We start from the raw sequence: 22678 nt of genomic DNA on the forward strand, positions 1-22678 counted from the left end.
AATAATAATAATAAATGAATAATAATAAACTATTTATAAATAATAATAAAAAGAAAAGTTTATATATTCTACTACCATCTTACTTATATTCTATCAAGTAAAATAGTCTAAAATTATTTCAACAATTCTACACACAGTCGGGATATGCAGTCTCTGCATAGTCGTGCAGTAAATAAAGCCACGTCAGCTGAGTTTGTAATTAAATTAATTTTAAAAAAAAAAAGACCAAAATAGAAATGGGGAGAATGACTGTCTTCTTCCTGCTCATTGTTGCTAGTGGTGTCCTCGCTGCTAGTGGGAACGTAGAGTTGGGAGCTTGAATGCTTTTAGAGCTGCTCGTCGTTGTCATTAATGGGTGCTGCAGAACCTGAGATATATCTCGGATGTTTTTTCTTTGAATTTTTGTTTGTTACTTTTGTTATTTTTTTGTGGGTATTCCATGTGTGTGCTGAAGTTTGAAATGTTGTCGGGCGGTGGTGTTAGGTGGAGGAGAGAGGAACTGAGGAGGTTGAAGCGAGAGAGGAGGACGAGGAGGAAGTAAAGGATGTGGAGAAAGGGGAGGTGGGTGAGTTGGTTGGGAGCAATAACCATGAAGAGTTTCACTTCTCAAGGATGCAGAGACTGAACCCCACGAATCCTTTGAGGCTTGTCATTAACAATGCCACTAGAGTTGGAACTCCCTCCCCTTCTCAACCTACCCAACCTGCTCAGCCTACCCAGCCTGCTCAACCTCGCTCTACACCAACCCCACAAGTAAGTTGTCTCGAGTTTGCATAAAGATAATTTGAATTTGACGGCTTTTCAAGTTTCATTTCTGAAATTTGCAAGTGCGTTCCTAAAAAATGCACAAACTTGTTCTAAATTTTTGTTTGTAAATTCAAGTCATAGTCATATTTATAATTTTTTTCTGGCTGTTTATCTTAGATTTACCATAATTGTCTCTCACCCTACAAAATACAGAAACTGGAATTTTTTTTCAGTCAATCAACGAAAACTTACGAGTCTATTTATGATAGTTTATAATTTTGCTATACCCAAATTAAAAAATAAAACCGTTGTCTCTCTCTAAAGTAAGTTTCATGGATAACTAATTTATGGGTTTCTCTCGCTTTGCAAAGCAATTATCACTAGCAACGTTGAATTCAAGAGCGTACACCAACAGAATATCTCTGGTTCTCTTCCTTCTGCGTATGGTTGTGGCTATTGGGCTAGTTGGTTTTCTTGTATTCAAGGGTATTCAAGGGCTCATTGAAGGGTCAGCATCTATCAAAACAAAAGAGAAAGAAGTCTTGAGGCATTACCTGCCACAAGTTGAAGCTGCATCGCTTTTGAGCATTACTATAGCGTTTGCATGGCAAAAGGCAGTCAAGGAATGGCTTAGATTCATGGTTAATTTTATACTGTGGGGCTCATTTCTCTTGTCATTATCTGCTAGAATTATACTTATTTGCTTCCAAAAGCCTCCCACAGATGGAAAATGAAGGAACATGAAGGACGCGACCTTGAAGATGGAAAATGAAGAGAACGACGGAAAGAGATGGTGAAATCGAATGGGAGAAATATTTCTCTCAAAAATCAAAACCAAATGATTCTAAGAGATGGAAGAATCTAAACTCCGTATTTTGTGGGGAGAAGGGGATGGAAAATTTTCCAGTCAAAGAGAATGGGAGATGGGGGATGGTGATCCTGGTGAGAGGGAAGAATGAAATGAAAAGTATTGAAGTACTTGAATGCTATTGTAATTCGTGATGAGCTGCAGAAGACAAAACGCGCCGTTTAAATAAAACTTATTCCACGTCGGAGCCGACTATATCACGTCTCCCCATCCCGACTGTAAAAAGCATTCCTGAAATTATTTTAGCACACATGATTACCGAGTCGACGAAAAAGGAGTAAAATCTGAAACGTCGGACATACGTACGTCACACGTACCTCGTAGATTCCTCAATATTAGTAGGACTGATTACTATCATTAATGCTGTCAATTCATTAAGACAAAAGGGATTATTAATTAGTAATGCTATATATTATATCACCATCTTATTTATATCTTTATATATGATGTGATACATTTATCACTATTTAATGATAAAAAAACATAAAATAAATAATTATTCAATTGTGATAAATGTGTCATATCTTACTTAATGAGATGCAAATAGGATGATAATATGGTATATAGAATTTTCCATTATTAATACTACAACATGCAATTGGAGATTCTTAAGATCAAAATGTATTATTAATACTATAACATATTGTTGCTGATTTAAAATCTCATTTGATTTTATAGATGAGATGAGTTGAAATAAAAGTTAAAATAAAATAAATTATTATTAAAATATATTTTTTAATACTATTTTATTCTAACACTTGAAAAAAATAATTTATTTATTTTATTTTATATAAAAATTTTAAAAATTATAATTAAATCAGAGGAGAGGGGTTTAAAAATTTTGTCCTGGATGTTTCTGATCATCTAAATTTGCACCTCATGCATTCCCCATAATTTGAACAAAAGAGAAGTACAAAAACTTATTCTCGTCAGGTGATAGAAAAGGATTACAGCTGAATAATTCACCACAGCTAGCGTCGGCATGTACTTTGCCCGTACTTCTTGTTGTGCATAAGAGTTTCGAACCTCGTATGATGATCACTAGAACTTATAGTACTACTTTGGCGAACTTGATTCAAATCATGATATGTCTATTGACATTGCTTCTTATGCATCCAATATTTAATACCAATTCCGAGTGGCCGGTCCAATAAATTTCCATTATATAGATTCATGGCTTTTTGCGTCTGAAGTATTTTCGATATTAATATTTTATTTAATTTTTAATAAAAAGATAATGATACACTTACCACTCTTTTATTACTATTTTATCACTTATAGTATATTTAATTTTTTATCATTTTTTTTAGATATTTTTTTAATATCCTTAGCCATTAAGAAAAAATTCTAAAAATATATAATTTTAGTGATAATCACTTACTTAATCATTAAATAAAAGAAAAATTTTTTAAAAATTAAAAAATTAAAAAAAGTGGTAAGACTATCATTATTTTTAATAAAATATCTCGTTTCATACCAATAGTATAATCAAATAAGACTTTAAATTTCAATTTAATCCCATTGTATTTTCATCCCAAAGGAGAAAACCAGAATAGTTGACTGTCATTTTGGACGTAGACATGGATCAACGGGTGCAACAACTCCCATTTTTGGAGCAGAATGATTTTCTGTGTAGACTTGGGGCATAAACATGCAAAAAAAAAAAATCTTTTCATTTTTCTTCAATTTATAATGCCTAGCCTTTTAACTAGAACAATGTCATATACTTCACAACTATCCTACTCTGTAAATGTGACACTTTTCGTCAACTTGAATCATCTCTTATTTTTTCTGAAAAATAATCACGGACTGACCAGCAATGACACCTCATAACAGTGAGATACGTAGAATTTTCCTTCTAGGACTGTAGATAGGATTCTTGGATGCAACATTTTTTCCCCTTGAAAGGCTGTAGCAACGATCATAGTCAACCAAGGTATACATAAAGGACACATCACTACAAAAGTCCAAGGATCATATATGGTAACCCCAAAGTGTCAACAAAAGCACTCATCAAATGATACATCAAAAACGTTCAACTTCCACAGGGAGACTAAAAAGTAGGCATCACCAAACGCAACGGTAAGTAACATGCGACTCAGTGATTTCACCACCACCATAGCTCACTTTCACCACCTGCCCCTTCTCAAGTCCATAGTATCTCGCAATTGCATCTTTTCGTAACATTCGAGGAAGCTGATGAAAGAAAACCAAAACTGAAGTGAAAGACAGATTTAGATGAATAAAACATTATCAACAAAGCATCACTTTAATCACTAGGCAGCCTTGGCTACAAAGAGTGAGGGCTTGTTTGGCAACACTATTGTTCTTAGATATTCTCAAACTATTTCACCTCTATTCACAAACTATTTTAGTACTTATTCACAGATTCTGAAATATATGCTTGGTATCCAAATGAGCCCTAAATCATTATTTAGCAAAGCATTTACAGCAACGATTCAGAAGAAAATTAGCACCTATATTAACTGAATTCGCTCACCAACAACATTCAAAACCTGAAGACATAAGGTGAACCCCTTATCTTACACTTCATCATTACCATTGGAAGAAGCAAAAGCAGCATTAAGGGAGACTGTAGCATCTGTATTTTGTCAGACTTGGAAGAAAGCTCAATGTTATCGCTTTATCTCAAAACTGAGAAAGACCTTATGGTAGAGTTAACAGGAACTAATTAATTACAGGCAAATTTTACATGAAAAAGAAGAGATAAGTAATATTAAAGTAGCATTTTATATCTTTTCCCTGTGGGGTGCCAGGCCAGTAGCATTTTATACCCACTTCATCTCATTGTTGTGACTTGCCATATAGCAATACTATCTGTCCTATCATCTGAGCTTACGAAAAAGTGAAAACATCTACGTACCATTACCATGTACTTCTGCACCATGAGCCATAGTACCACATTGCATGTGAAATATGCACTGCAGTTCAGTTTCATTATATGCAAAATTGTTGTTCTTGCTTGATCAAATTTCATTATAATAAACCATCTCATAATATTCAATTTGAAAAGAATAATGCCGTCATTGTCTTGAGCTCCAAAACAATTAATACAATCATGATAACCACACTTCTCAATGTAGACTTCTTGCTCTTATTTTCTCCTCGCTTACCCACTCAAGAACCAGAAAACTTATAGACACACTGAACCCTATTATTCATTTATGGGAAGAGACGTGAGTTTTTTTTTTTTTTTTTGTAGGTAGGAAGAGACATGAGTTATATTACTTCAACATTATGAATCAGGGCTCAGTTGAGTTGTATCGTCTAGAAGAAGCATTAAATGACATATTAGCACTTTCATTATTAAGAAGATATTTTTTACATTATAAATACAAGATCAAAAAATCATAATCTGACGCTAATTTGAACCATTACCAAATCAGACAAGATCTGTATCCTGACATATCTCCTTCATAGCTTTTCTCTATTTTTATCAATATATACGTATATATGAAAAAAATAACAGACCTGCTTCTCTTCTATATTGTACTTTTTCAAGAGCCTCCGTTTCTCTTGGTCAGTCAGTATCCGATGCTTTGGCTTTAACACATGCTTTGTAATGTTCACAAGCAAATCAGTAATCTGGCAACAAAACAGAAATGGTGAGATTATTGGGGCATGACATGGGAACAAATGACACATTCACTGATTCCCATCTACGTACAGTTTCTTGAAAATGATAATTCTTCATGTTCAAAGACCAGTAAAGGGTTTCATACAAGTTATAACATTCAAAGTGTGCACCCACATGCACCCAACAGCTCTTCCAACTTTAAAGGAACTTTCATTTTGGAAGAAGGATGAAAATGAATACAGATAATTAACGTTATTATCCAGCATGCATGCAAAGCCTAATAATGCAGGTTCTTTACATTAAACATAAAAAGGATATATTTGTTTTGATAAGTTATGTTTTAAATCCAGGGTATATGGAACATAAAAAAGATATATAATAGGTTCTTATGCATAAAAGAGCACTTATGCATAAAAGCGGCAAATCCATAAGAGTACAATATGATTTTCTGACTTGGGTTGCCCCTAAGTTTGGAAATCTAAGTTGATTCGAAGAATAGAAAAACCCATTCACGACAAATTATCCATCTCCATAGTTAAAAGCACCAAGGTCATATGAGTCTTTAGAGCAGACTAGTCTACATGGATAAAAGCATTCTTCAACATTAAGTGTTTATAACCTAAAGTTTCTGCAACCAAACAATGGTAAAAGCACAAGTGGAATGAGACACTGGGTAGAATACGACCGGGAAAATATTAAACTTAACTTTTACCAACCTGAAATATTTCAGCTTTAAATGGGAAAAGATCCACTGCTTTCATGGCTTGGGATGTTATATGGTTTTGCACTATTAATATCAATCCACTTAAAGTGTCTTTGTTGACAATTTGGGATGCAATGCTGCGGATCACATTAACTTTTACTACACCAGGTCCACAAAAAATTACTAAAATCTGCAAGTAAAAAGAAATATAAAAATAAGAACAAAAAATATTTGTGTTCTGCATAACATCAAATATCGAAATCAGGTTAATATAAAAATTAAGGAATGCTTGCTTACTGCATGGAAATAAATAACACAAGTCCTCCTATCTCCAACTTTGTTTTCTGACACTAGAGCACGTCAATATCACATTACAGTTAAATTAAAGTTTTCATGTCAAGTCAAACTAACATCACATATTTTCATCAAACACCAATATTCATGCCAAAATAAAAAGGAGAAAAATGAAAAGAAAATAAACCACAGCACACTATAAAAGGTTTAAACAGTTAAATTTACAGGACACTTTCTAACAGCAGAACAACCGGCATTATTTTAGCAGTCTTTCTAATATAAAGAGTTTCTGGCAATATTTAAAGTAGTTGTACAGCCGTCATCGGTCATACCATCAATGAGAAACAAAATGAACGAATGCTGACTAAGAATTCGTGTTGAGGGAAAAAAAAAAACAAAAAACCAAAATAACCAATAGCAACAGAAGGCACACGACGCAGGTTGGCAAGAACGGGGATATTTTTTTTCCTTTTGGGCCACTGACCGGTCTGTCGACCAATAAAGCCTAGAATGGAGAGGGCTACCATAACCCACCCACCAAAAATCGTAAAGAGGTGATACCGTTAGAAATTAGTTTCCAGAAGGATACAAGGTAGCACGCATTACTCTCAAAACGAGAGGAAAAGATAGGTATGATCAGAGAAATTACAGGCCTATAAGATAGTGGATCAGAATAACCATAGCACCTGACCTCGACCTTCAAGAAGAACAAGAACTAGTAGTTGAGACTTGCTCAGTGTGTGTTTTCAATACCTCTTGTAGCTTAATTTCACCCACAAACTCTCACAATTAAGACCTAATGTACATTCAGTTTTAATTTCACCTAATGAAGAGCAAATACCTATAAAGAAACTAAGCAATAAGAAACGCAAAAACATAATGCTAAATTTTCTGTATTTCGCACCCAAGAAAACAAGAGTACCTTAATTGAACGAAATCAACCATCGCTAGAACTGTATCAACAGTCCAAGCACGTTTCTAAATCAAGACACAATAAACAAAGGATTTAAACTTTTTCCTTTTTTTGCCTTTCCTTCAATTATTTCTCCGGAACAAACTGAAGAGGAAGCTTCCAAGGAAAAATAAAAACAAGACAAAACCATAAATCCGTACCCTTTTCAAAGGGTCAGAGCGAAACGTCGTGGAGATTCGGAGGCGCTCAAGGTCTGGGTTTTGGCCGTGAATGGCCCGGAAGTCTTGTAGAGAGAGCTCGATTTCAGAGTTGGGCACGGCATAGCCTCTGTCCCTGAGCATCTCCAGCACAGTTCTGCGTGCCAGATAGTATCTATGGCTCTCAGAGCTTCCGTTGTCCACATAGCTGGTCAGGCACGGTCCCAGCACCACATTCCCCTCCCCTTCAAACCCATCCTCCTCCATCTTTCTCTCTCTCCCTCTCAATTGTAGTATCGCTGTTGCTCTGGAGAGATTAAAAAAAGAGTTAGGATGAATAAAATGATGGTTTACGGAGTAGAGTACCCTCTAATGGTTCGATTAAATTAAATAATTTAAGGTAGAAAAATAAATATAAAATTAAATACTCACTATTTAAAAAAAAAAAAAAAACTAAATACTCACCTAAAGTCTCCCTACCTTATAATAATCGAGTTGAATTCGAATCAATTTATTTAACACTTTTAATTATTTGGATCGAATTTGAATTACTTGTATATAATTCAATCTCAATTGAGAAATCACAAATTAATAACCCTAATTATAACAAAAGGCAATCTCGTCAATTTATAATTGTGCAATTAATTCAAATAATTTGTAAATTTCACTTCTTTTTTCTTTTTTGAAAAGTGAGATTATTATTAAAAAATAAATTTTTTTACGTAGATTTTAAGTTTACTTATCTTTTTTAAAATATATGTGCAAAACTTATACATCTAAGAATTATTTTTGAATAACTTTACAGAAAATTATAGAAATTAGAGTGGTGGTGTTTGATTAGGCACTCCTATTCACTCAGTACCTAGTCTAAACAATTCCTCTTTATCACTCTTATTTCTTCTACAATTACAATTATAATCCAAATAGTTTAGGAAAATCAGATGGGAGTTACGCATGTTAATTTTCTTAAAACAATTGTATTTCTAAACAGATCTGCATTTATGACAATCGGATCTATAGATTAGAATTTCAAGTTTTTTGATTGCATGATATATGATTGAAAACAAGCATTGTCAAGGTTAGGGATATTTCGTGTTAAAAACTCAGAAAGAGTTGGCTTGAGTCTGGACTCTACTGGAGAGGATTAAAAACCGATCAAAAGACTCCCTGAACGAATAGAGATTAATGGGTTTCAATGACTAATAAGGAGTTCCTAATCGCTCGCAGCAAGTCTTCTTATTTGAGTTGAAAGCTCACTACTGCAAGTTTTCATGGAACCCATCAAATTTTCTTGCAGATGCATCTTTTTAGAAGTCTTTTTTTAATAAAAATTTTGTGTTCCTGCATAAAATACAATAGAAGTTTGGGACATATTTTCCTGATCAAAACCCTAACTTTAAAATGCATTTTTATGGGAAACACTACATCAATAGAGAAGGAAACAAAGACTCAGAGTGCTCATTCAAATTCAGTTGACAAACATATGTAGCAAAGAGGATTTTTCTAGTTTGGTCAGATAGATAAACGAACTAAGATGAACTCTCCAATTGTTCAGTTCATTTACCACCTTATAGCCACTATTCCATTTTTGCCTTTTGAACGCCAAAACAGTAGAGACTTGAGCACAAAAGTTGTCTGCAGTAGACATCATCTTTGGCTCAACGCATGAAAAACCGCAGTTTCCAATTTAATTGGTAAATGCAACCAATAATCAGAATTGTTGAGTGAGAGAGAACTCTTTTTTCTTGAGAAAACTGAAGAAAGCACATACTTGCACCATGACAGGCGGATCAATATGCACAAAACGCCTTATATGAGTAAAATACTTAATGCACCATCAAGTTTCTTTCTTACATAGCATAAGTTTTTCTTTTGAGAAATGATATTTGCAGTCGTAGTTGTGCGAGCGGCGTGCAATCATTTTAAAAAAAATAAATTAATATGAGACTCACATGAAAAAAAAAATTAACTTTTTAATCGTAGACTTCACTCTTTTTCAAAGCAATTATACGGCGTTTGTAATTCTACGACTGTATATAGCATTGCTCTTTTCTTTTATTGGCTGGCTTTTCCAAAAGTGATTACCAAACAGAACATAGGCAAAAATAAATAAAGCGCATTCTTCATTTGTTGCCATTGGCATCAATCCATCCACATTCATGGAATTATGAGCAGCAACCCGGGCACCGTATCAAGCCGTTCTCGTTGCAGTCCGGGCACCTCCTCAACCCTCCTTCCTCCTCTTCAAACACTTTCCGACTGCCATTACAATTCGGGCACGGCACAAACCTCGCATCGCCACATCCCTTACATACGAACGCAGGATCCCTAATAGGGAACCCCTCCAAAAGCTTAGCCAATTCCCCGACCTCGTTGAGTTGTTTAACCTCTTCTGCACCCCCAACATATTTCCCCCTAATAAATACTTGTGGCAAGCTCACTGCTTTCCCACTGAGCGCCCTTTGCAATTCCTTTCGATACTCTGAATCCATCGAAATGTCCCTCTCGTCAACCGGCACTCTAAAGCCCCTGAATATCATCCTAACCGAACAACAATCTTCGTAAGTCTTTCGAATTCCTCTCAAACTTGTAAAATAGATCACAATTCTATCTTCACAGCCTTGCAAACGATACCAACCATTGGAAAATGAATAACTCGTAGGACTACACCCTAGTGATCGCACTTCTTTGGACTGAGTAGGATTCAATTGCCTGGATGACAATGCGAGCCTGTAGCTAGAAACCACGTTAGGGTCCATTTTAGCTAGCAAAGCTTCCTCATACAAATGCTGCCACAGCGGTTTCGTCGAATGCGATTGATTTCCAGAAGAAATTTTCGAGTTTTTCACAGATTCAAATAAATCGAACCGTTTCTTCACTGACCCATCACAGTCCGAGTATCGGCGTGAACTTGGTTTATTTGGTGTGACGATTGGACGGTCGAAAATTGATGCAATGGGCTTTTCGGTATCGGAATCGAAGTCGTCGAGGCCGTTCATGAGTTCCCAGGTGTTGATTACGGAGTCTGGGGATAATGAGTGTTCTGGGTCTGGCTCTTGCTCTGGTGTTGGTGTTGGTGTAATTGAGCTTATCTGGGTTGTCGGGCGGCGATCAGGGAGACCATGACCATTCAAGTTAGGGTTATGCGGGGGTTTAGGACGGTCAGTGAGGACGAGCGAACCATAGGTGGTGGAGGTGAGAGAGACAAGGTGGTGGGTATCGCCTTTCCTGAGAGGTGGGTGGTGGACAGATGGGGTTGGGCGGTAGAGAGCTCTGGGGACCCGTGGTGAAGAAATTGAAGAGTGGGAAGCAATAGATGAAGATGATGAAGAAGGGTGAAATGGGTGTTCTGGTAAAAGGGTGTTGGGTTTTGAAGAAGAGCAGCCCATGGACGAGGGATCGGGAGGAAATGCAAATATCTTTAAAAAGTCTCTCCACACACACACACAATCAAGCTTTTCGACTTTTGCTTTTGCTTCAGCTTCAGCTTCAGTTAATATCTTCTTCAAAAGGCTTTTTGAGGGGTTTTTGGTTGCTTTGGTTTGGCTAAGGATTGTGTTGTGTTCTCATTGAAAAGGCCCTTATGTGGGATTCTAGTTGCAGTTGGGAAGAGATTTGAAGATGAAACGGGTTATTGGGGGGGGAGAGAGAGAGATATATAGAGTGGGGGAGGGAGAAGATATTGTGTTGGTGGAGAGGAGCTCACAGCAGTTTTGGGGTGACTAGTTTGAAGATGATGAAATGCATGCAGTCATTAGGTGACCCGTAGAAGATGTGGTTATTTAATTGGTAGTTATTAAAACAGTTGCCTTTTACAAATCTTTCCAATTAAATGCTACTTTTTTTTTTTTTATACTTATATAAGGGGTGGGGTTTTGAATTCAAAATTTTTATTTGAAGAACCGAATCATATATAATCATATGTTTAGACTAATTACTTCATTATGTAAACATTGTGATATGCATAATTTGATGTTCTATTAACGTTTCGAACTTATTTGCCTGTTGTTTAAGCTTCAACAGGTTTTGTAAAATATATGAACTTGTCTTCAAGCGATATAAAAAATGAAAAGGTAAAGTGGATTTTAAATTTCTCAACAATGCAAGTAGAAGCAATAGTCACAAATCTGTCACGCCAAGTTTATTGTATTTAAAGTCGATGTAGTTGGACTTGCTTTTTTCACCCAACTTTGCCGACTGTTAGCCATTAGGTCCTATTAAATGGATTATTAACCAAATAATAATAACTACTTAAATATGAAATAAAGAGACATGTGTTGTCTACTTTACGTGTCATTTATCGTGCAATTCATTATAATTTTTTAAAAATACGTTTTTAATATTATTTCTAACAAATTTTCACATTAATAATGTATTTTTGAAATAAACGAGATTTAAATAGTTTTGTTTTCTCGTCAAAAGGCTGCGTCTTAACCCTCTTTTCCTATTTTGAATTCATTTTCAACATACGGAGCAAATCATTGAAGATTTATCTCTATGTTTAGATCATGAACATAATAGAATAAAATTCAATCTTTATCATAGAGATTTTAAGATTCATCTTTGGATGTCTGTATGTCTCTCATTTTCGTACCCGCTCAATCTATTAGTATTTGATAAAACAGTGACATGATTGTCTTGTTCTGAACTACTCGTGGTGACTAATCACTGTCATCCTACTTGCAATGTTTTTTTATCTGTCCAAATGATTAATACGTTACACCAGTTTTCATCAGAAAAAGGTAACCGGCATTTAATGGAAGAAAAGCCAAGGGAGCAGCCTGCTTTCCAAGGACTTGCCATAGTTCCTAACATCTGTGATTGGTTTGTGCAATATGTTCCATCAATCAATTAATTAGGCTTACATTCCACCAATCCAGTTCCTGGCTTGCACGTGAAAGCCCAATTACTGAAAGAACAAAACTTAAATTTTTTAAGTGCATTTATGCTGCAAAGCTGTGATTCATTGAATGCCAAGTTCTTAGCGAGAGACCATGGGGAAAAGGCAGAAATTTAATGATTATATATGTTTAACCTTGTTTCCAATTTCTCAGCAAACAAACCTAGCAAGTAGTTCTGCAAACTCAGTAAAAGCAGCTAGACACGATGAAATCCAAGTGAAAATAAATATAAAAGGTTGCTATCATATGCATCCCACCCAATTAACATATTGAAATGGACGTATACATGATAAGGTGCAGGACCAGCATGCACCATTTTAACTCTTTTAAGCCTACCTGTCACACAGGCCGGACCGGACCACAACCCCATTGTTCCGATGTGGTGCTTACGTTACAAGCGGTCATGATGATCGCATCTACTATGTTGTCTTGCTGTTCCACTTTTTGTCCAAAATGGCAAACATATCTCTCATATGCATAAATAGCGACCTTATTCACGCACCCCACGAGCGAAATACATATTTTCTAATCATCAAATGCTAACAAAACAAGCTCATGCGCAGGAAGATTTCTTGGGTGAGTGGAAGATTTTGGGTTGAGTTAGGAAAGAAGTACAGAAACTAAAATAATATCTAGCCATCTGGGTTGGAAGGATAATCAATCTCTGTAGCCTCTTCTAATAATATCCTCTAGTTCATAATATATTTAATATATCATGGCAGAGAAACAAGCTGCATACCTTTCCTCCTCAAGCTTCCTTGAATCCTGCATTGCCTAGGCATGTTGTTTACTCGCATACACTGCACTTCTATAAGTGGTAAAAAGTTATTACATAGAGAATAAACTAGTACAAGAGGAGTAAGGTTCGGATGATCTACAAAATCCACTAAACAAGGGACAGCAGTCCTGCCAATAACAATGACAACTGTACCCACACAAAGATCACATGAAGAAATGCTTAACAGTTGGTCTACATTAACCAAAGTGCTGCTTCCAAAACTGTTTCCATGCCTTCTAAGCAACCTTTCTAACTCAACCACCTTATTTGGCATCATGAATTGAGCCTTAAATACAGTTAATAAAAAGGACCACAATTCTCACGCAATTTGCATCTTTGTTATATTCCAGCCAATATATGCTCCTTACAGGCTGAACTCGCACATGAGAGTTCCTACTTTTATCTTGAAATCTTCTTCTAAATTGTTTTTTCCACTTCTATTTCATTCCTAAACTTGACACCTCGTGCAGATATAACTTTCAGAAAGCACGAACTCATCTAAAATGGTTGAATGGGGAAAAAATGCTATACTTTTTCTGTAGAGGATAGCAGAAAGCTTCTGAAGTGGCTGGAACTCAAAGGTAGCTACAAACAGGGCATGAAACAAAGTTACCGTTGTGAGGGTGAAGGGGATACAAGCAAGGCAACATATAAACGCAGAATTAGAATAAGAGAATGGAGGGGACTTTGGCCTGTACCAGTGGAAAGAAGGCACGGGATTTCCTTTTACGTTGCTACTTGTTAGTTCATTTTAACCCAAAAATCATCAGTGATGATCGGTGTGTTCTCCAATACAAACAATAGCATTTATTAAATGGATGCTCCCAATTAAGCATAAATTCTCCACATCACCTCTAGGACTAGTATCATCAATTTTCTACCAACACTCGTGTCACAGAAAATCCCTCATCCACCATCAACTCATCATCTGGTATATATCCAACCTTTTTCATATTTGCATGAAGATCCTGAAGTAATGAACAAGTACGTTCTGATTCACTATGAGACTTATCGCCAACAACAAACACATGTGCACTATTCCCAATCTCTATCCAACTGCAACCAGGCTGTTTCTTCAATCCCTTAGCCTTCATTTTCAGCCTCACTTTAGCAGCTTCTCTCCATTTCCCCGCCGAAGCATATATGTTAGACAATAATAAATACGTGCCTGCATTCTCTGGCTCCAACTCTGAAAGCTCCTTTGCAACCACCTTCCCCATGTCCATATTCCCGTGAACATTACATCCAGCAAGTAGAGCCCCCAAAACAGATGCTGATGGCTTAGTCCCAAGCCGCTTTATAAAATCAAATGCCTCTCTGAACCTCCCTGCACGGCCACAGAGATCAACCAAGCATGTGTAGTGATCTTCCCTCACAATTATGGATTCATCTCTTACAAGCTCATCAAAATGCTTTAGCCCCTCGTCTACCAAACCAGCATGGCTACATGCTGAGAGCAACCCCACATAGGTGACATCATCAGGTTGAACCCCTAATTCCCGCATTTCATTGAACAAATTAATTGCCTCTCTGCCACATCCATGGTGCGCATAGGCTGCAATCATACCATTCCAAGAAACTAAATCCCTATGGCTTGTCATCCCATCATCAAACATCTTCCTGGCGGTACCCAACTCCCCACACTTTGAATACATATTTATGAGTGCTGACACCGCAAATGCACAATCCTCATAGGTTGTTTTACTTATCATCTGATGAATTTGCTTTCCCTCAGTAAGACCAGCTAGGTCACTACAAGCACCCAAAACAGTCACAAAAGTTCCTTGATTGGGTTTCACCCCATCGACCGCCAGCATTTTTGAGAAAATCTTCAGTGCTTCTTCACTTTGCCCATCTTGAATATACCCCGTGATAATCGCAATCCAAGATATCACATTCTTTTGAGGCATTTCGTGAAACAACTTCCATGCCCTACTTAACTCCCCATTCTGAATAAGTCCCGTAATCATGGTATTCCACGAAGGCATGTCCCTCTCCGGCATTCTCTCAAACAAGTCAAGTGCCTCATCCAACCTCTTATTCTGTGCATAACCGGTAATCATAGCATTCCAAGAAACTACATTCCTTTTGGCATCCAATCAAAAAGTACCCGCGCCTCATCAATCCTCCTATTTCTCGACAAACCCGCAACCATTGCAGTCCACGAAATAACATCCCTTTCAGGCATTCGTTCAAAAAGACTTCGCGCCTTATCAATCATCCCACATTGTGCCAATGCCGTTATAATGGTATTCCACGAAACCGCATTCCTCTCCGGCATCCTCTCAAACAAATCCAAAGCCAAATCAGGCTTACCATTTCTTGCATACCCATCAATCATTGTGTTCCAAGAAACCACATTCTTAACCGGCATCTCATAGAACAACCACTCCGCTTCCTTAATCCTATTTGACCTTATATACCCACTAACCAAAGCCGTCCAAGTAATCACATTCTTCTTAGCATCCACTCTATCAAACAACCTCCTTGCCTCCTCAACCATACCACACTTTATATACCCCGTGATCACTGTTGTCCATGTGACCACATCTCTCTCGCACATACCATCAAACACCCACTGTGCTTCTCCTATTTTACCCTCTCTGCAGAGCTTTGTTATCAGCCAATTTGACCGTGCCACATTCGAGTTTGCGCTATAATCTCTTCCAGGTGTCCCAAATCTGGCCATTCCTGTCTCATTCAATGAGTGATAAAAATAAATTCGGCATCCGTACAGAAGCTTGGGATCCGATAACAATGGTATACTACTTCGGACACAGTTCAAGATTGGTGATCTAGCAATACCGCTGCACTTTTTTACATTAATCGATACTCGAAAAGAAGCTGACATGTTCAGCAAGAATCTAAGAATATCTTTATACGAAGTACTAGGTGGACTTTATTCAATTCATATAGAATAAATCTACTCAGCAGCCACTGTTCGGTGCACACAATGCACACAATGCACACATGACGTGTAGATCGAACCGGGTTCACTAACGCCACATAACCGTCTCCCTCGTTTCAAATCCCTAATTCGAAATTAACCCCCCCTCCCCTCATTTCCCCCCCGCCCCCCCACTCCTCCCGAGCGTAGAAAGGACTGAGGGTGCTGAGGACCCTCAGCCCTCACGGTTTCATCTCTCTCTCACACTCTCTCTCTCTCTCTCCTCGCCCCATGGTTTCTTCCTCTTCATAGGTTATCATTGTCGTCTTCTAATCATCATCTATTTCTCTCTTTGTCTTGCAGAAACCCTAGCCTCCGGTCACTCCGATTGAAGCTTTGTTCTTGGTGGCTTCTCTTCAACGTTTTCCCTCCGTCGTCAACTTCGGTTTTTCTCCATCACATACTCTCTATTTCGATTTGGGTTGAGAAAACATTGTTGACCGAAATGGGTAAGTAAATATATTTATTATTTATTTTGTATAGATAGCTTCCTTGTTGATCTGCATGATGAGTTAAAATCCATTGTAATAACAGTATATATTTGTGTACGTAGGAGGAAACCCCACTTGATCCGGTCCAACGCTGCTCCAGGTTAATTTTTCCTAATTTATTTGCTTTACAGTGCTAACTGGTAATCTTAAAAAATGATACAAAGGGAGCTAGGTAAAAATTATTGAATGTTGTTATGTAATTCCTACTTGTTTTTTACTTCTTTGTGTGCTCATTTTTACTCCTTGGTTTTATGAATTTTAGACTATTTTAGGGGTTGTTCAAATGATTTTGTCTTTGAGTTCATATGATCCACCTTATGTAGACGTCATGCTCATTTGTAATACTCTTCATATGAAATGTATACACATCGTTGGGGCATCTTGTTTGGTCGAAGAGCATTTGTATACCACTGACTGCTTATTATTTCCATATAATATATGCTTATTATATACATATCCTGCTTATATACCACAGTGGGGCTTTTAAAAAATGCAAAGTGAGAAAGATATGGACTTGTGGAATTTGTACAGTTTATTGGCTTACTTATGTCATATGGAAGGGCAGATTTTGGTCTAATATATGCTTATTATATACACATCCTGCTTATACCACAATGGGTCTTTTAAAAAAGACAAAGTGAGAAAGATATGGACTTGTGGAATTTGTACAGATGATTGGCTTACTTATGTCACATGGAAGGGCAGATTTTGTGGCCATCTATATGCTTATTATATACACATCCTGCTTATACCACAATAGGGCTTTTAAAAAAGGCAAAGTGAGAAAGATATGGACTTGTGGAATTTGTACAGTTTATTGGCTTACTTATGTCATATGGAAGGGCAGATTTTGGTCTAATATATGCTTATTATATACACATCCTGCTTATACCACAATGGGTCTTTTAAAAAAGACAAAGTGAGAAAGATATGGACTTGTGGAATTTGTACAGATGATTGGCTTACTTATGTCACATGGAAGGGCAGATTTTGTGGCCATCTATATGCTTATTATATACACATCATGCTTATACCACAATGGGGCTTTTAAAAAAGGCAAAGTGAGAAAGATATGGACTTGTGGAATTTGTATAGTTTATTGGCTTACTTATGTCACATGGAAGGGCAGATTTTGTGGCCATCTATATGCTTATTATATACACATCCTGCTTATACCACAATGGGGCTTTTAAAAAAGACAAAGTGAGAAAGATATGGACTTGTGGAATTTGTACAGTTTATTAGCTTACTTATGCCATATGGAAGGGCAGATTTTGGTCTAATATATGCTTATTATATACACATCCTACTTATATACCACACAATGGGGCTTTTAAAAAAGGCAAAATGAGAAAGATATGGACTTGTGGAATTTGTACATTTTATTGGCTTACTTATGTCATATGGAAGGGCAGATTTTGGTCCTGGCTGTTGGTCTTGGATTTTTGTATATTTTCATGTGAGTGCTAAAAGAAAAAGTCTATTTACATCTCCAATTACATTTTTACTTATATACTCTTGCCTTGAGCTGCTAATGACCATGGTCTAGAGAAGTTTGAACCTTAAAACTAAAGACCAAACATATTACCACGTAATCCATTTCCCTATGGTTTCTTGTGGAATTTGTACAGTTTATCAGCTTTGTTGAGTCATATGGAAAGGCAGATTTTGGTCACTAATGATCTGTAGTTAATGATTTTGTGATGGAGTCACCAACTTGTTGGTGTGGTTTAAAAACACCACTAAAAACATCCCACACCAAAAAAAATCCCGGAAGGAAGTTTTTTGCATGCCCAAATTATAATACGGTATTACCCAAAAAATATTATTTTTTTGTCATTTTTTACCCGAAAGGCGGTATTTTAATCATGTTAATTAGGAGTTTGCCACTGTGTGCAGGAAGATGCTCGGTGTGAATTTTTCGTTTGGTTGGATATACTAACTCTACTAGAGGAGAATTTTCATGTCAGAGAGAATATAGCTGGGAGGACGTATTACAGCACGACTATGACGTTAGGAAAAGGGAAGAAAAAGTCTGAGACGCTGTGAAGAATCTGAAAAAACATAAACAAAAGTTATTGATGATGTACTGGGTTTTGACATTTGTAGTTGTCTTTGCTTGGTTTGGATAAATACCATGTAGGGCAGAAAGTTAATTTTGGAGCTGTCTGGGTGTAGTTTTTTTTGTTGTGACAGCTTGTTAACCCCATGTTGGTACTGAAAACCATGTAAATTTTCATTAACTTTAATGTTGTTAACCCATGTTGGTACAGAGCTCTCACTAAGACTTCTGGTTGGAAATACTTCTCAAGTAAACGTTGGGGATATACTCATTGTAATTTCTTGTTGATGCCCACTGTGTAATTATTAACAGTGGCAGCTTTTTAAGTAGTTGACAGATTATGTACTAGCCACATTGTCATTTCTTGTAGTAGACTGAAAATTCTGGTTGGAAATACGCAGGTTACATCATTTCTGTGCTTCTCTCTATGCTGGTTTCAGAGTGTTTGAGCTTTTTTTCTTACTTGAATTCAAAATGCATTGACATTGTATTGTCAAACTAGTTTTACCCGAAAGGCTTCAAGGTGCACAAGCCACAAATATAAAAGAGTATTAAAACAGAAATAATTAACATCCATAACAACTAGAGGACATTCTAATGAAATCACCCGAGTGCAAGCATTAGTTTCCCTATACAAAATCCAACCACCTGTGACCCAAAACTTGACATTCAATTCTGAGCACCATACAAAAGTAAAAGTGCAGGGGCCCGAATGTGACTTCCAAGTCATATACATCAATACATTTGTAGGTGTCTACTTACATTTTTCCACCTCCATTGGATTAGCATATTTCCAACACAATCATGCTTTCTGAGTAATGACATACCCATCAAAACCCGAAACTTAATGCCCAATCTTACAACTCAAACCCATCCCCTCCAAAATCATCATACCAAGTTCAGCAAATAATTTACAAATTTCACAAAACAACCATAAAGAGGAACGAGTTGATGTGTCAGTTCTGATGATGATGCTTCTTCAACTGATTTCCTCACTTTGGAAGGTATAAAGAGGAACAGGTTGAGCTTCCACTTATAGCTGCGAATGGGAAAAATAAAAAATGACATATGAGATTGCAATAAAAGTGACAATTGGACCAAAACTAACAAGGGACTGCCCAAACAAAATTAAAACAATGTTCCAAACCCTATCATCTACAATGCTTCCATAATAAAACCTCATAGATAACTCTAAATAGCAACTCATGATTTTCTGCAAAAAATTGGACTACCCAACGGTCAAATAACCTCCCCGAGTATCAATAAATATATATATACTCAAATATTGGAAGGTGAGCTTTATGGTACACCTGTTAGGCAAGTATACACGGACCATAAACCTTCCCACTCCAACACTCAACTTATAACAACATTATTTCCAATATGCTCACTTTAAGAGTATTCCAAACCATTAACAATATGGATGAACATAGAGAGAGCTTACCAAAAAAGTCTATTCACAAGGCTCCATACCCTCTCCAAATGGTTTCAAAAATTCCACAAGCTGACCATTATTCACAAATTCTGTTATTCAAAAAACACATCGGCAGTATATTAGAACTTATTCATTGATATTTCTGAACATATGACATATATTTACAACATGAAATCATGGTTAACCTCATTTCCTGGTGGGGTGGATTGTGTAATAATACTGTTTTGTGTCCCAACATATACCCCATCAGAAAATTGGGGGTGTTGAGATCCCGGGTTGTCATCCAATCCTGTTTCATCTACCAAAATTTTCCTGCATGTCTAAGTTCCCAAACAATATATGAAATATGATAAACTCATGATGAAAAAGTATTTTATTGCAGGTTAAAACAAAGCAATAAATTACCCGTTTGCTTTTCTTTGTGGCCATCTTTTCCACGGGTGGAACCCTCCTCTTACTTGGGGTCTCCATTTTCCTTGTACCACATTTGGGCTTAATATCTTTTTCCCCTTATCCAATACCACATCTGCTTTTTCCTTCGTATGAATGAGTGTCGAGTCTACTATTGAGTCTTCACATTTTTTCTCGAAATCATCAACAACACGTAGGAATGCATGGACTTTTTCATTATTTGAGGCTATTTTGGTAGCTAATTTCAAACATCTCTTAACAACAAGCTCATAATTTCGACTATCCTCTCTGTCACCATGGTCATCGTAACTACTCCTGAGTAAGGTGTATCTCCTCTTTACGTCCTTTCTCCAGCGATCCAACACATATACATTTGGCAGCTCTTTAATCTTCTTCAACTGACAAACTCTAAGTGCATGCTACATAGAATCCCCCTCGTTTCAAATAGTCCACACGTGCATCGCACATCCACCTCCTTTTCATTAAAGTATACTGAGTAATTGACTGTTTTAATGAGCTCGTCAGTAGAAATTTCATCCAACATATCGTATTGTAAAATTGACCCTTCTGTGCTCACCAACAAACAATTACAAGCCATTAAGCCTAGCAACTCCCTTTGGAGCTCTTTGAATTTTGCATTTGTATATACGGATTGGAATTGCTTCTCTATGTTGAAGTGAGATACACAGGGAATAGTCTGGTTGATAGATTTGAAATCAGCAAGTGTCTCGACCTCGACCTTCTTTCTAAGTGCATTATCAAACTGATCAACAAATTCCTTCAATGTCGTTTTGGAATGCACATACCTATCGAAAAATGCATTCATGCTTTCTGACCTTTGGGTCGTGCTCATACCAGCCCAAAATTCACCTTTCAAGTAAGATGGAATCCAAAAAGACCTTTCCTCGTATAAGGCTTGGAGCCATTTATTGCCGAGTAGATCATACTTCTCAAGTAGTTCACCCCAACTCTCCTCAAATTCGGGGATGGTCTGTGTGACGTCCCCAAATTCCGTTTGGGATCGGACGGACATTTGAAGCGTCGAGACATGCAACACAAGATTACCTGCCCCCGTTCATGACATATAAGATGCAATATTCCTAACATGCATCTAACATTATGCAATATTCGCAGCGTATAATTTTTTTCTTTAACAATACTATGCACCAAATTGAAAATATCTCAAATGCTTAAAACATACTTCATACATAAAGACCCATTGAATAGATCACAACACTAGTCCAAAATGGTTATGATCCAAAAAGTACTAGAGATGCAACTCCATTATACAAGTAGTAATTTATGTTAACTACTATATTAACATTGACGTCGCACCGTCGCTTAGTCAACTGTGTTTAGTTGATCAGCTCTTGATTCTCCTTCAGGTCCTGTAACAAGATCTACCATTCGGTGGGAATGGTAGTTGGGACTACCAAAGTGAGATTTGATTACAAATCTCAGTAAGTTAACAAAAAACTTCCACACAAGCTAATGATGCATGGATGACAGTAAAAGAATAAATGCATAATCAAATTCATAAGTAATTAAAGTATAACTTGGCATACAACATAGCATAATTGACATAACTTAAATTGAAATATGAACTGAACTTGACTTGACATGAACTTGATCTGAAACTTGACTTAACATGAAAAATACATACTCCACAGTTGTTGTGGTCCCATGTATTCTACGTGTAAATACATACTCCACAGTTGTTGTGGCCCCATGTATTCAACGTGTCACAATTGTTGTGTCTCACGTAGTGTATGCGTCATAATTGTTGTGACCCCATACATAAGTAATCAAGATGAAACGTGACTGGAATACGAAATGACTGAAGCCCTGACGTAACATAACGTGACTTGAACATAACTTGAAATACATGACCAACTTGAGATAGAAACATTTCGTAACATGACATAACATATAATAGACAACATATTTAACATGACATACTTGCAACAGTAAATATTACATTAATTGACATACATGTAAGATATGGTATACTTAGCATGACGTACTTGTAAGGTACAGTAATACATGACAGAATATATTATGTAACAGATAAAAATTGATGACAAAATAAATTCTGTATAATAGACAATTACGTGATAACTTGGTATGGCATGACATATATGATAACACACATATATACACTGTAGTTCCTTTACTTAACACACATACACAGTAGACTGCTAGTAAGTTAAAAGCTAACTTACCTCGATCTCCGCGTTTCTTATAAAACTTCAAGTGCGACCATGAGGAACTGTAATTAGTTATTCTAAAAGTTAGAACTAAATCACTAATAATTTGAAATATGAAAAATACTA

At 36.6% G+C, this 22678-nt stretch overlaps 3 protein-coding genes and 1 pseudogene across 3 annotated transcripts; all 4 read right to left on the reverse strand.

Moving 5' to 3' along the window:
* Window positions 1–3456: 3456 nt before the first annotated feature.
* LOC122277685 (DNA-directed RNA polymerase V subunit 5A) lies at window positions 3457–7650 on the reverse strand. Its single transcript, XM_043087775.1, has 4 exons — window positions 7324–7650; window positions 5930–6106; window positions 5108–5221; window positions 3457–3811 (listed from the first exon to the last, which is right to left on the reverse strand). Exons 1-4 carry the CDS (start codon window positions 7585–7587, stop codon window positions 3683–3685), a joined length of 684 nt encoding a protein of 227 aa, XP_042943709.1. The 5' UTR covers window positions 7588–7650; the 3' UTR covers window positions 3457–3682.
* Window positions 7651–9117: 1467 nt separating this feature from the next.
* Window positions 9118–11038, reverse strand: LOC122275285 (uncharacterized protein At5g39865). Its single transcript, XM_043084281.1, has one exon. The coding sequence runs from the start codon at window positions 10707–10709 to the stop codon at window positions 9486–9488; it is 1224 nt and encodes a 407-aa protein (XP_042940215.1). The 5' UTR covers window positions 10710–11038; the 3' UTR covers window positions 9118–9485.
* Window positions 11039–13007: 1969 nt separating this feature from the next.
* On the reverse strand, window positions 13008–15986 carry LOC122275214 (annotated as a pseudogene).
* A 3966-nt stretch (window positions 15987–19952) lies between these two features.
* Window positions 19953–21171, reverse strand: LOC122275961 (protein FAR-RED IMPAIRED RESPONSE 1-like). Its single transcript, XM_043085317.1, has 4 exons — window positions 20923–21171; window positions 20340–20764; window positions 20155–20246; window positions 19953–20023 (listed from the first exon to the last, which is right to left on the reverse strand). Exons 1-4 carry the CDS (start codon window positions 21169–21171, stop codon window positions 19953–19955), a joined length of 837 nt encoding a protein of 278 aa, XP_042941251.1.
* Between the last annotated feature and the right edge of the window lie 1507 nt (window positions 21172–22678).

This window comes from Carya illinoinensis, chromosome 9 (assembly GCF_018687715.1).
Source record: "Carya illinoinensis cultivar Pawnee chromosome 9, C.illinoinensisPawnee_v1, whole genome shotgun sequence".
In the NCBI taxonomy this organism is placed as follows: Eukaryota; Viridiplantae; Streptophyta; class Magnoliopsida; order Fagales; family Juglandaceae; genus Carya; species Carya illinoinensis.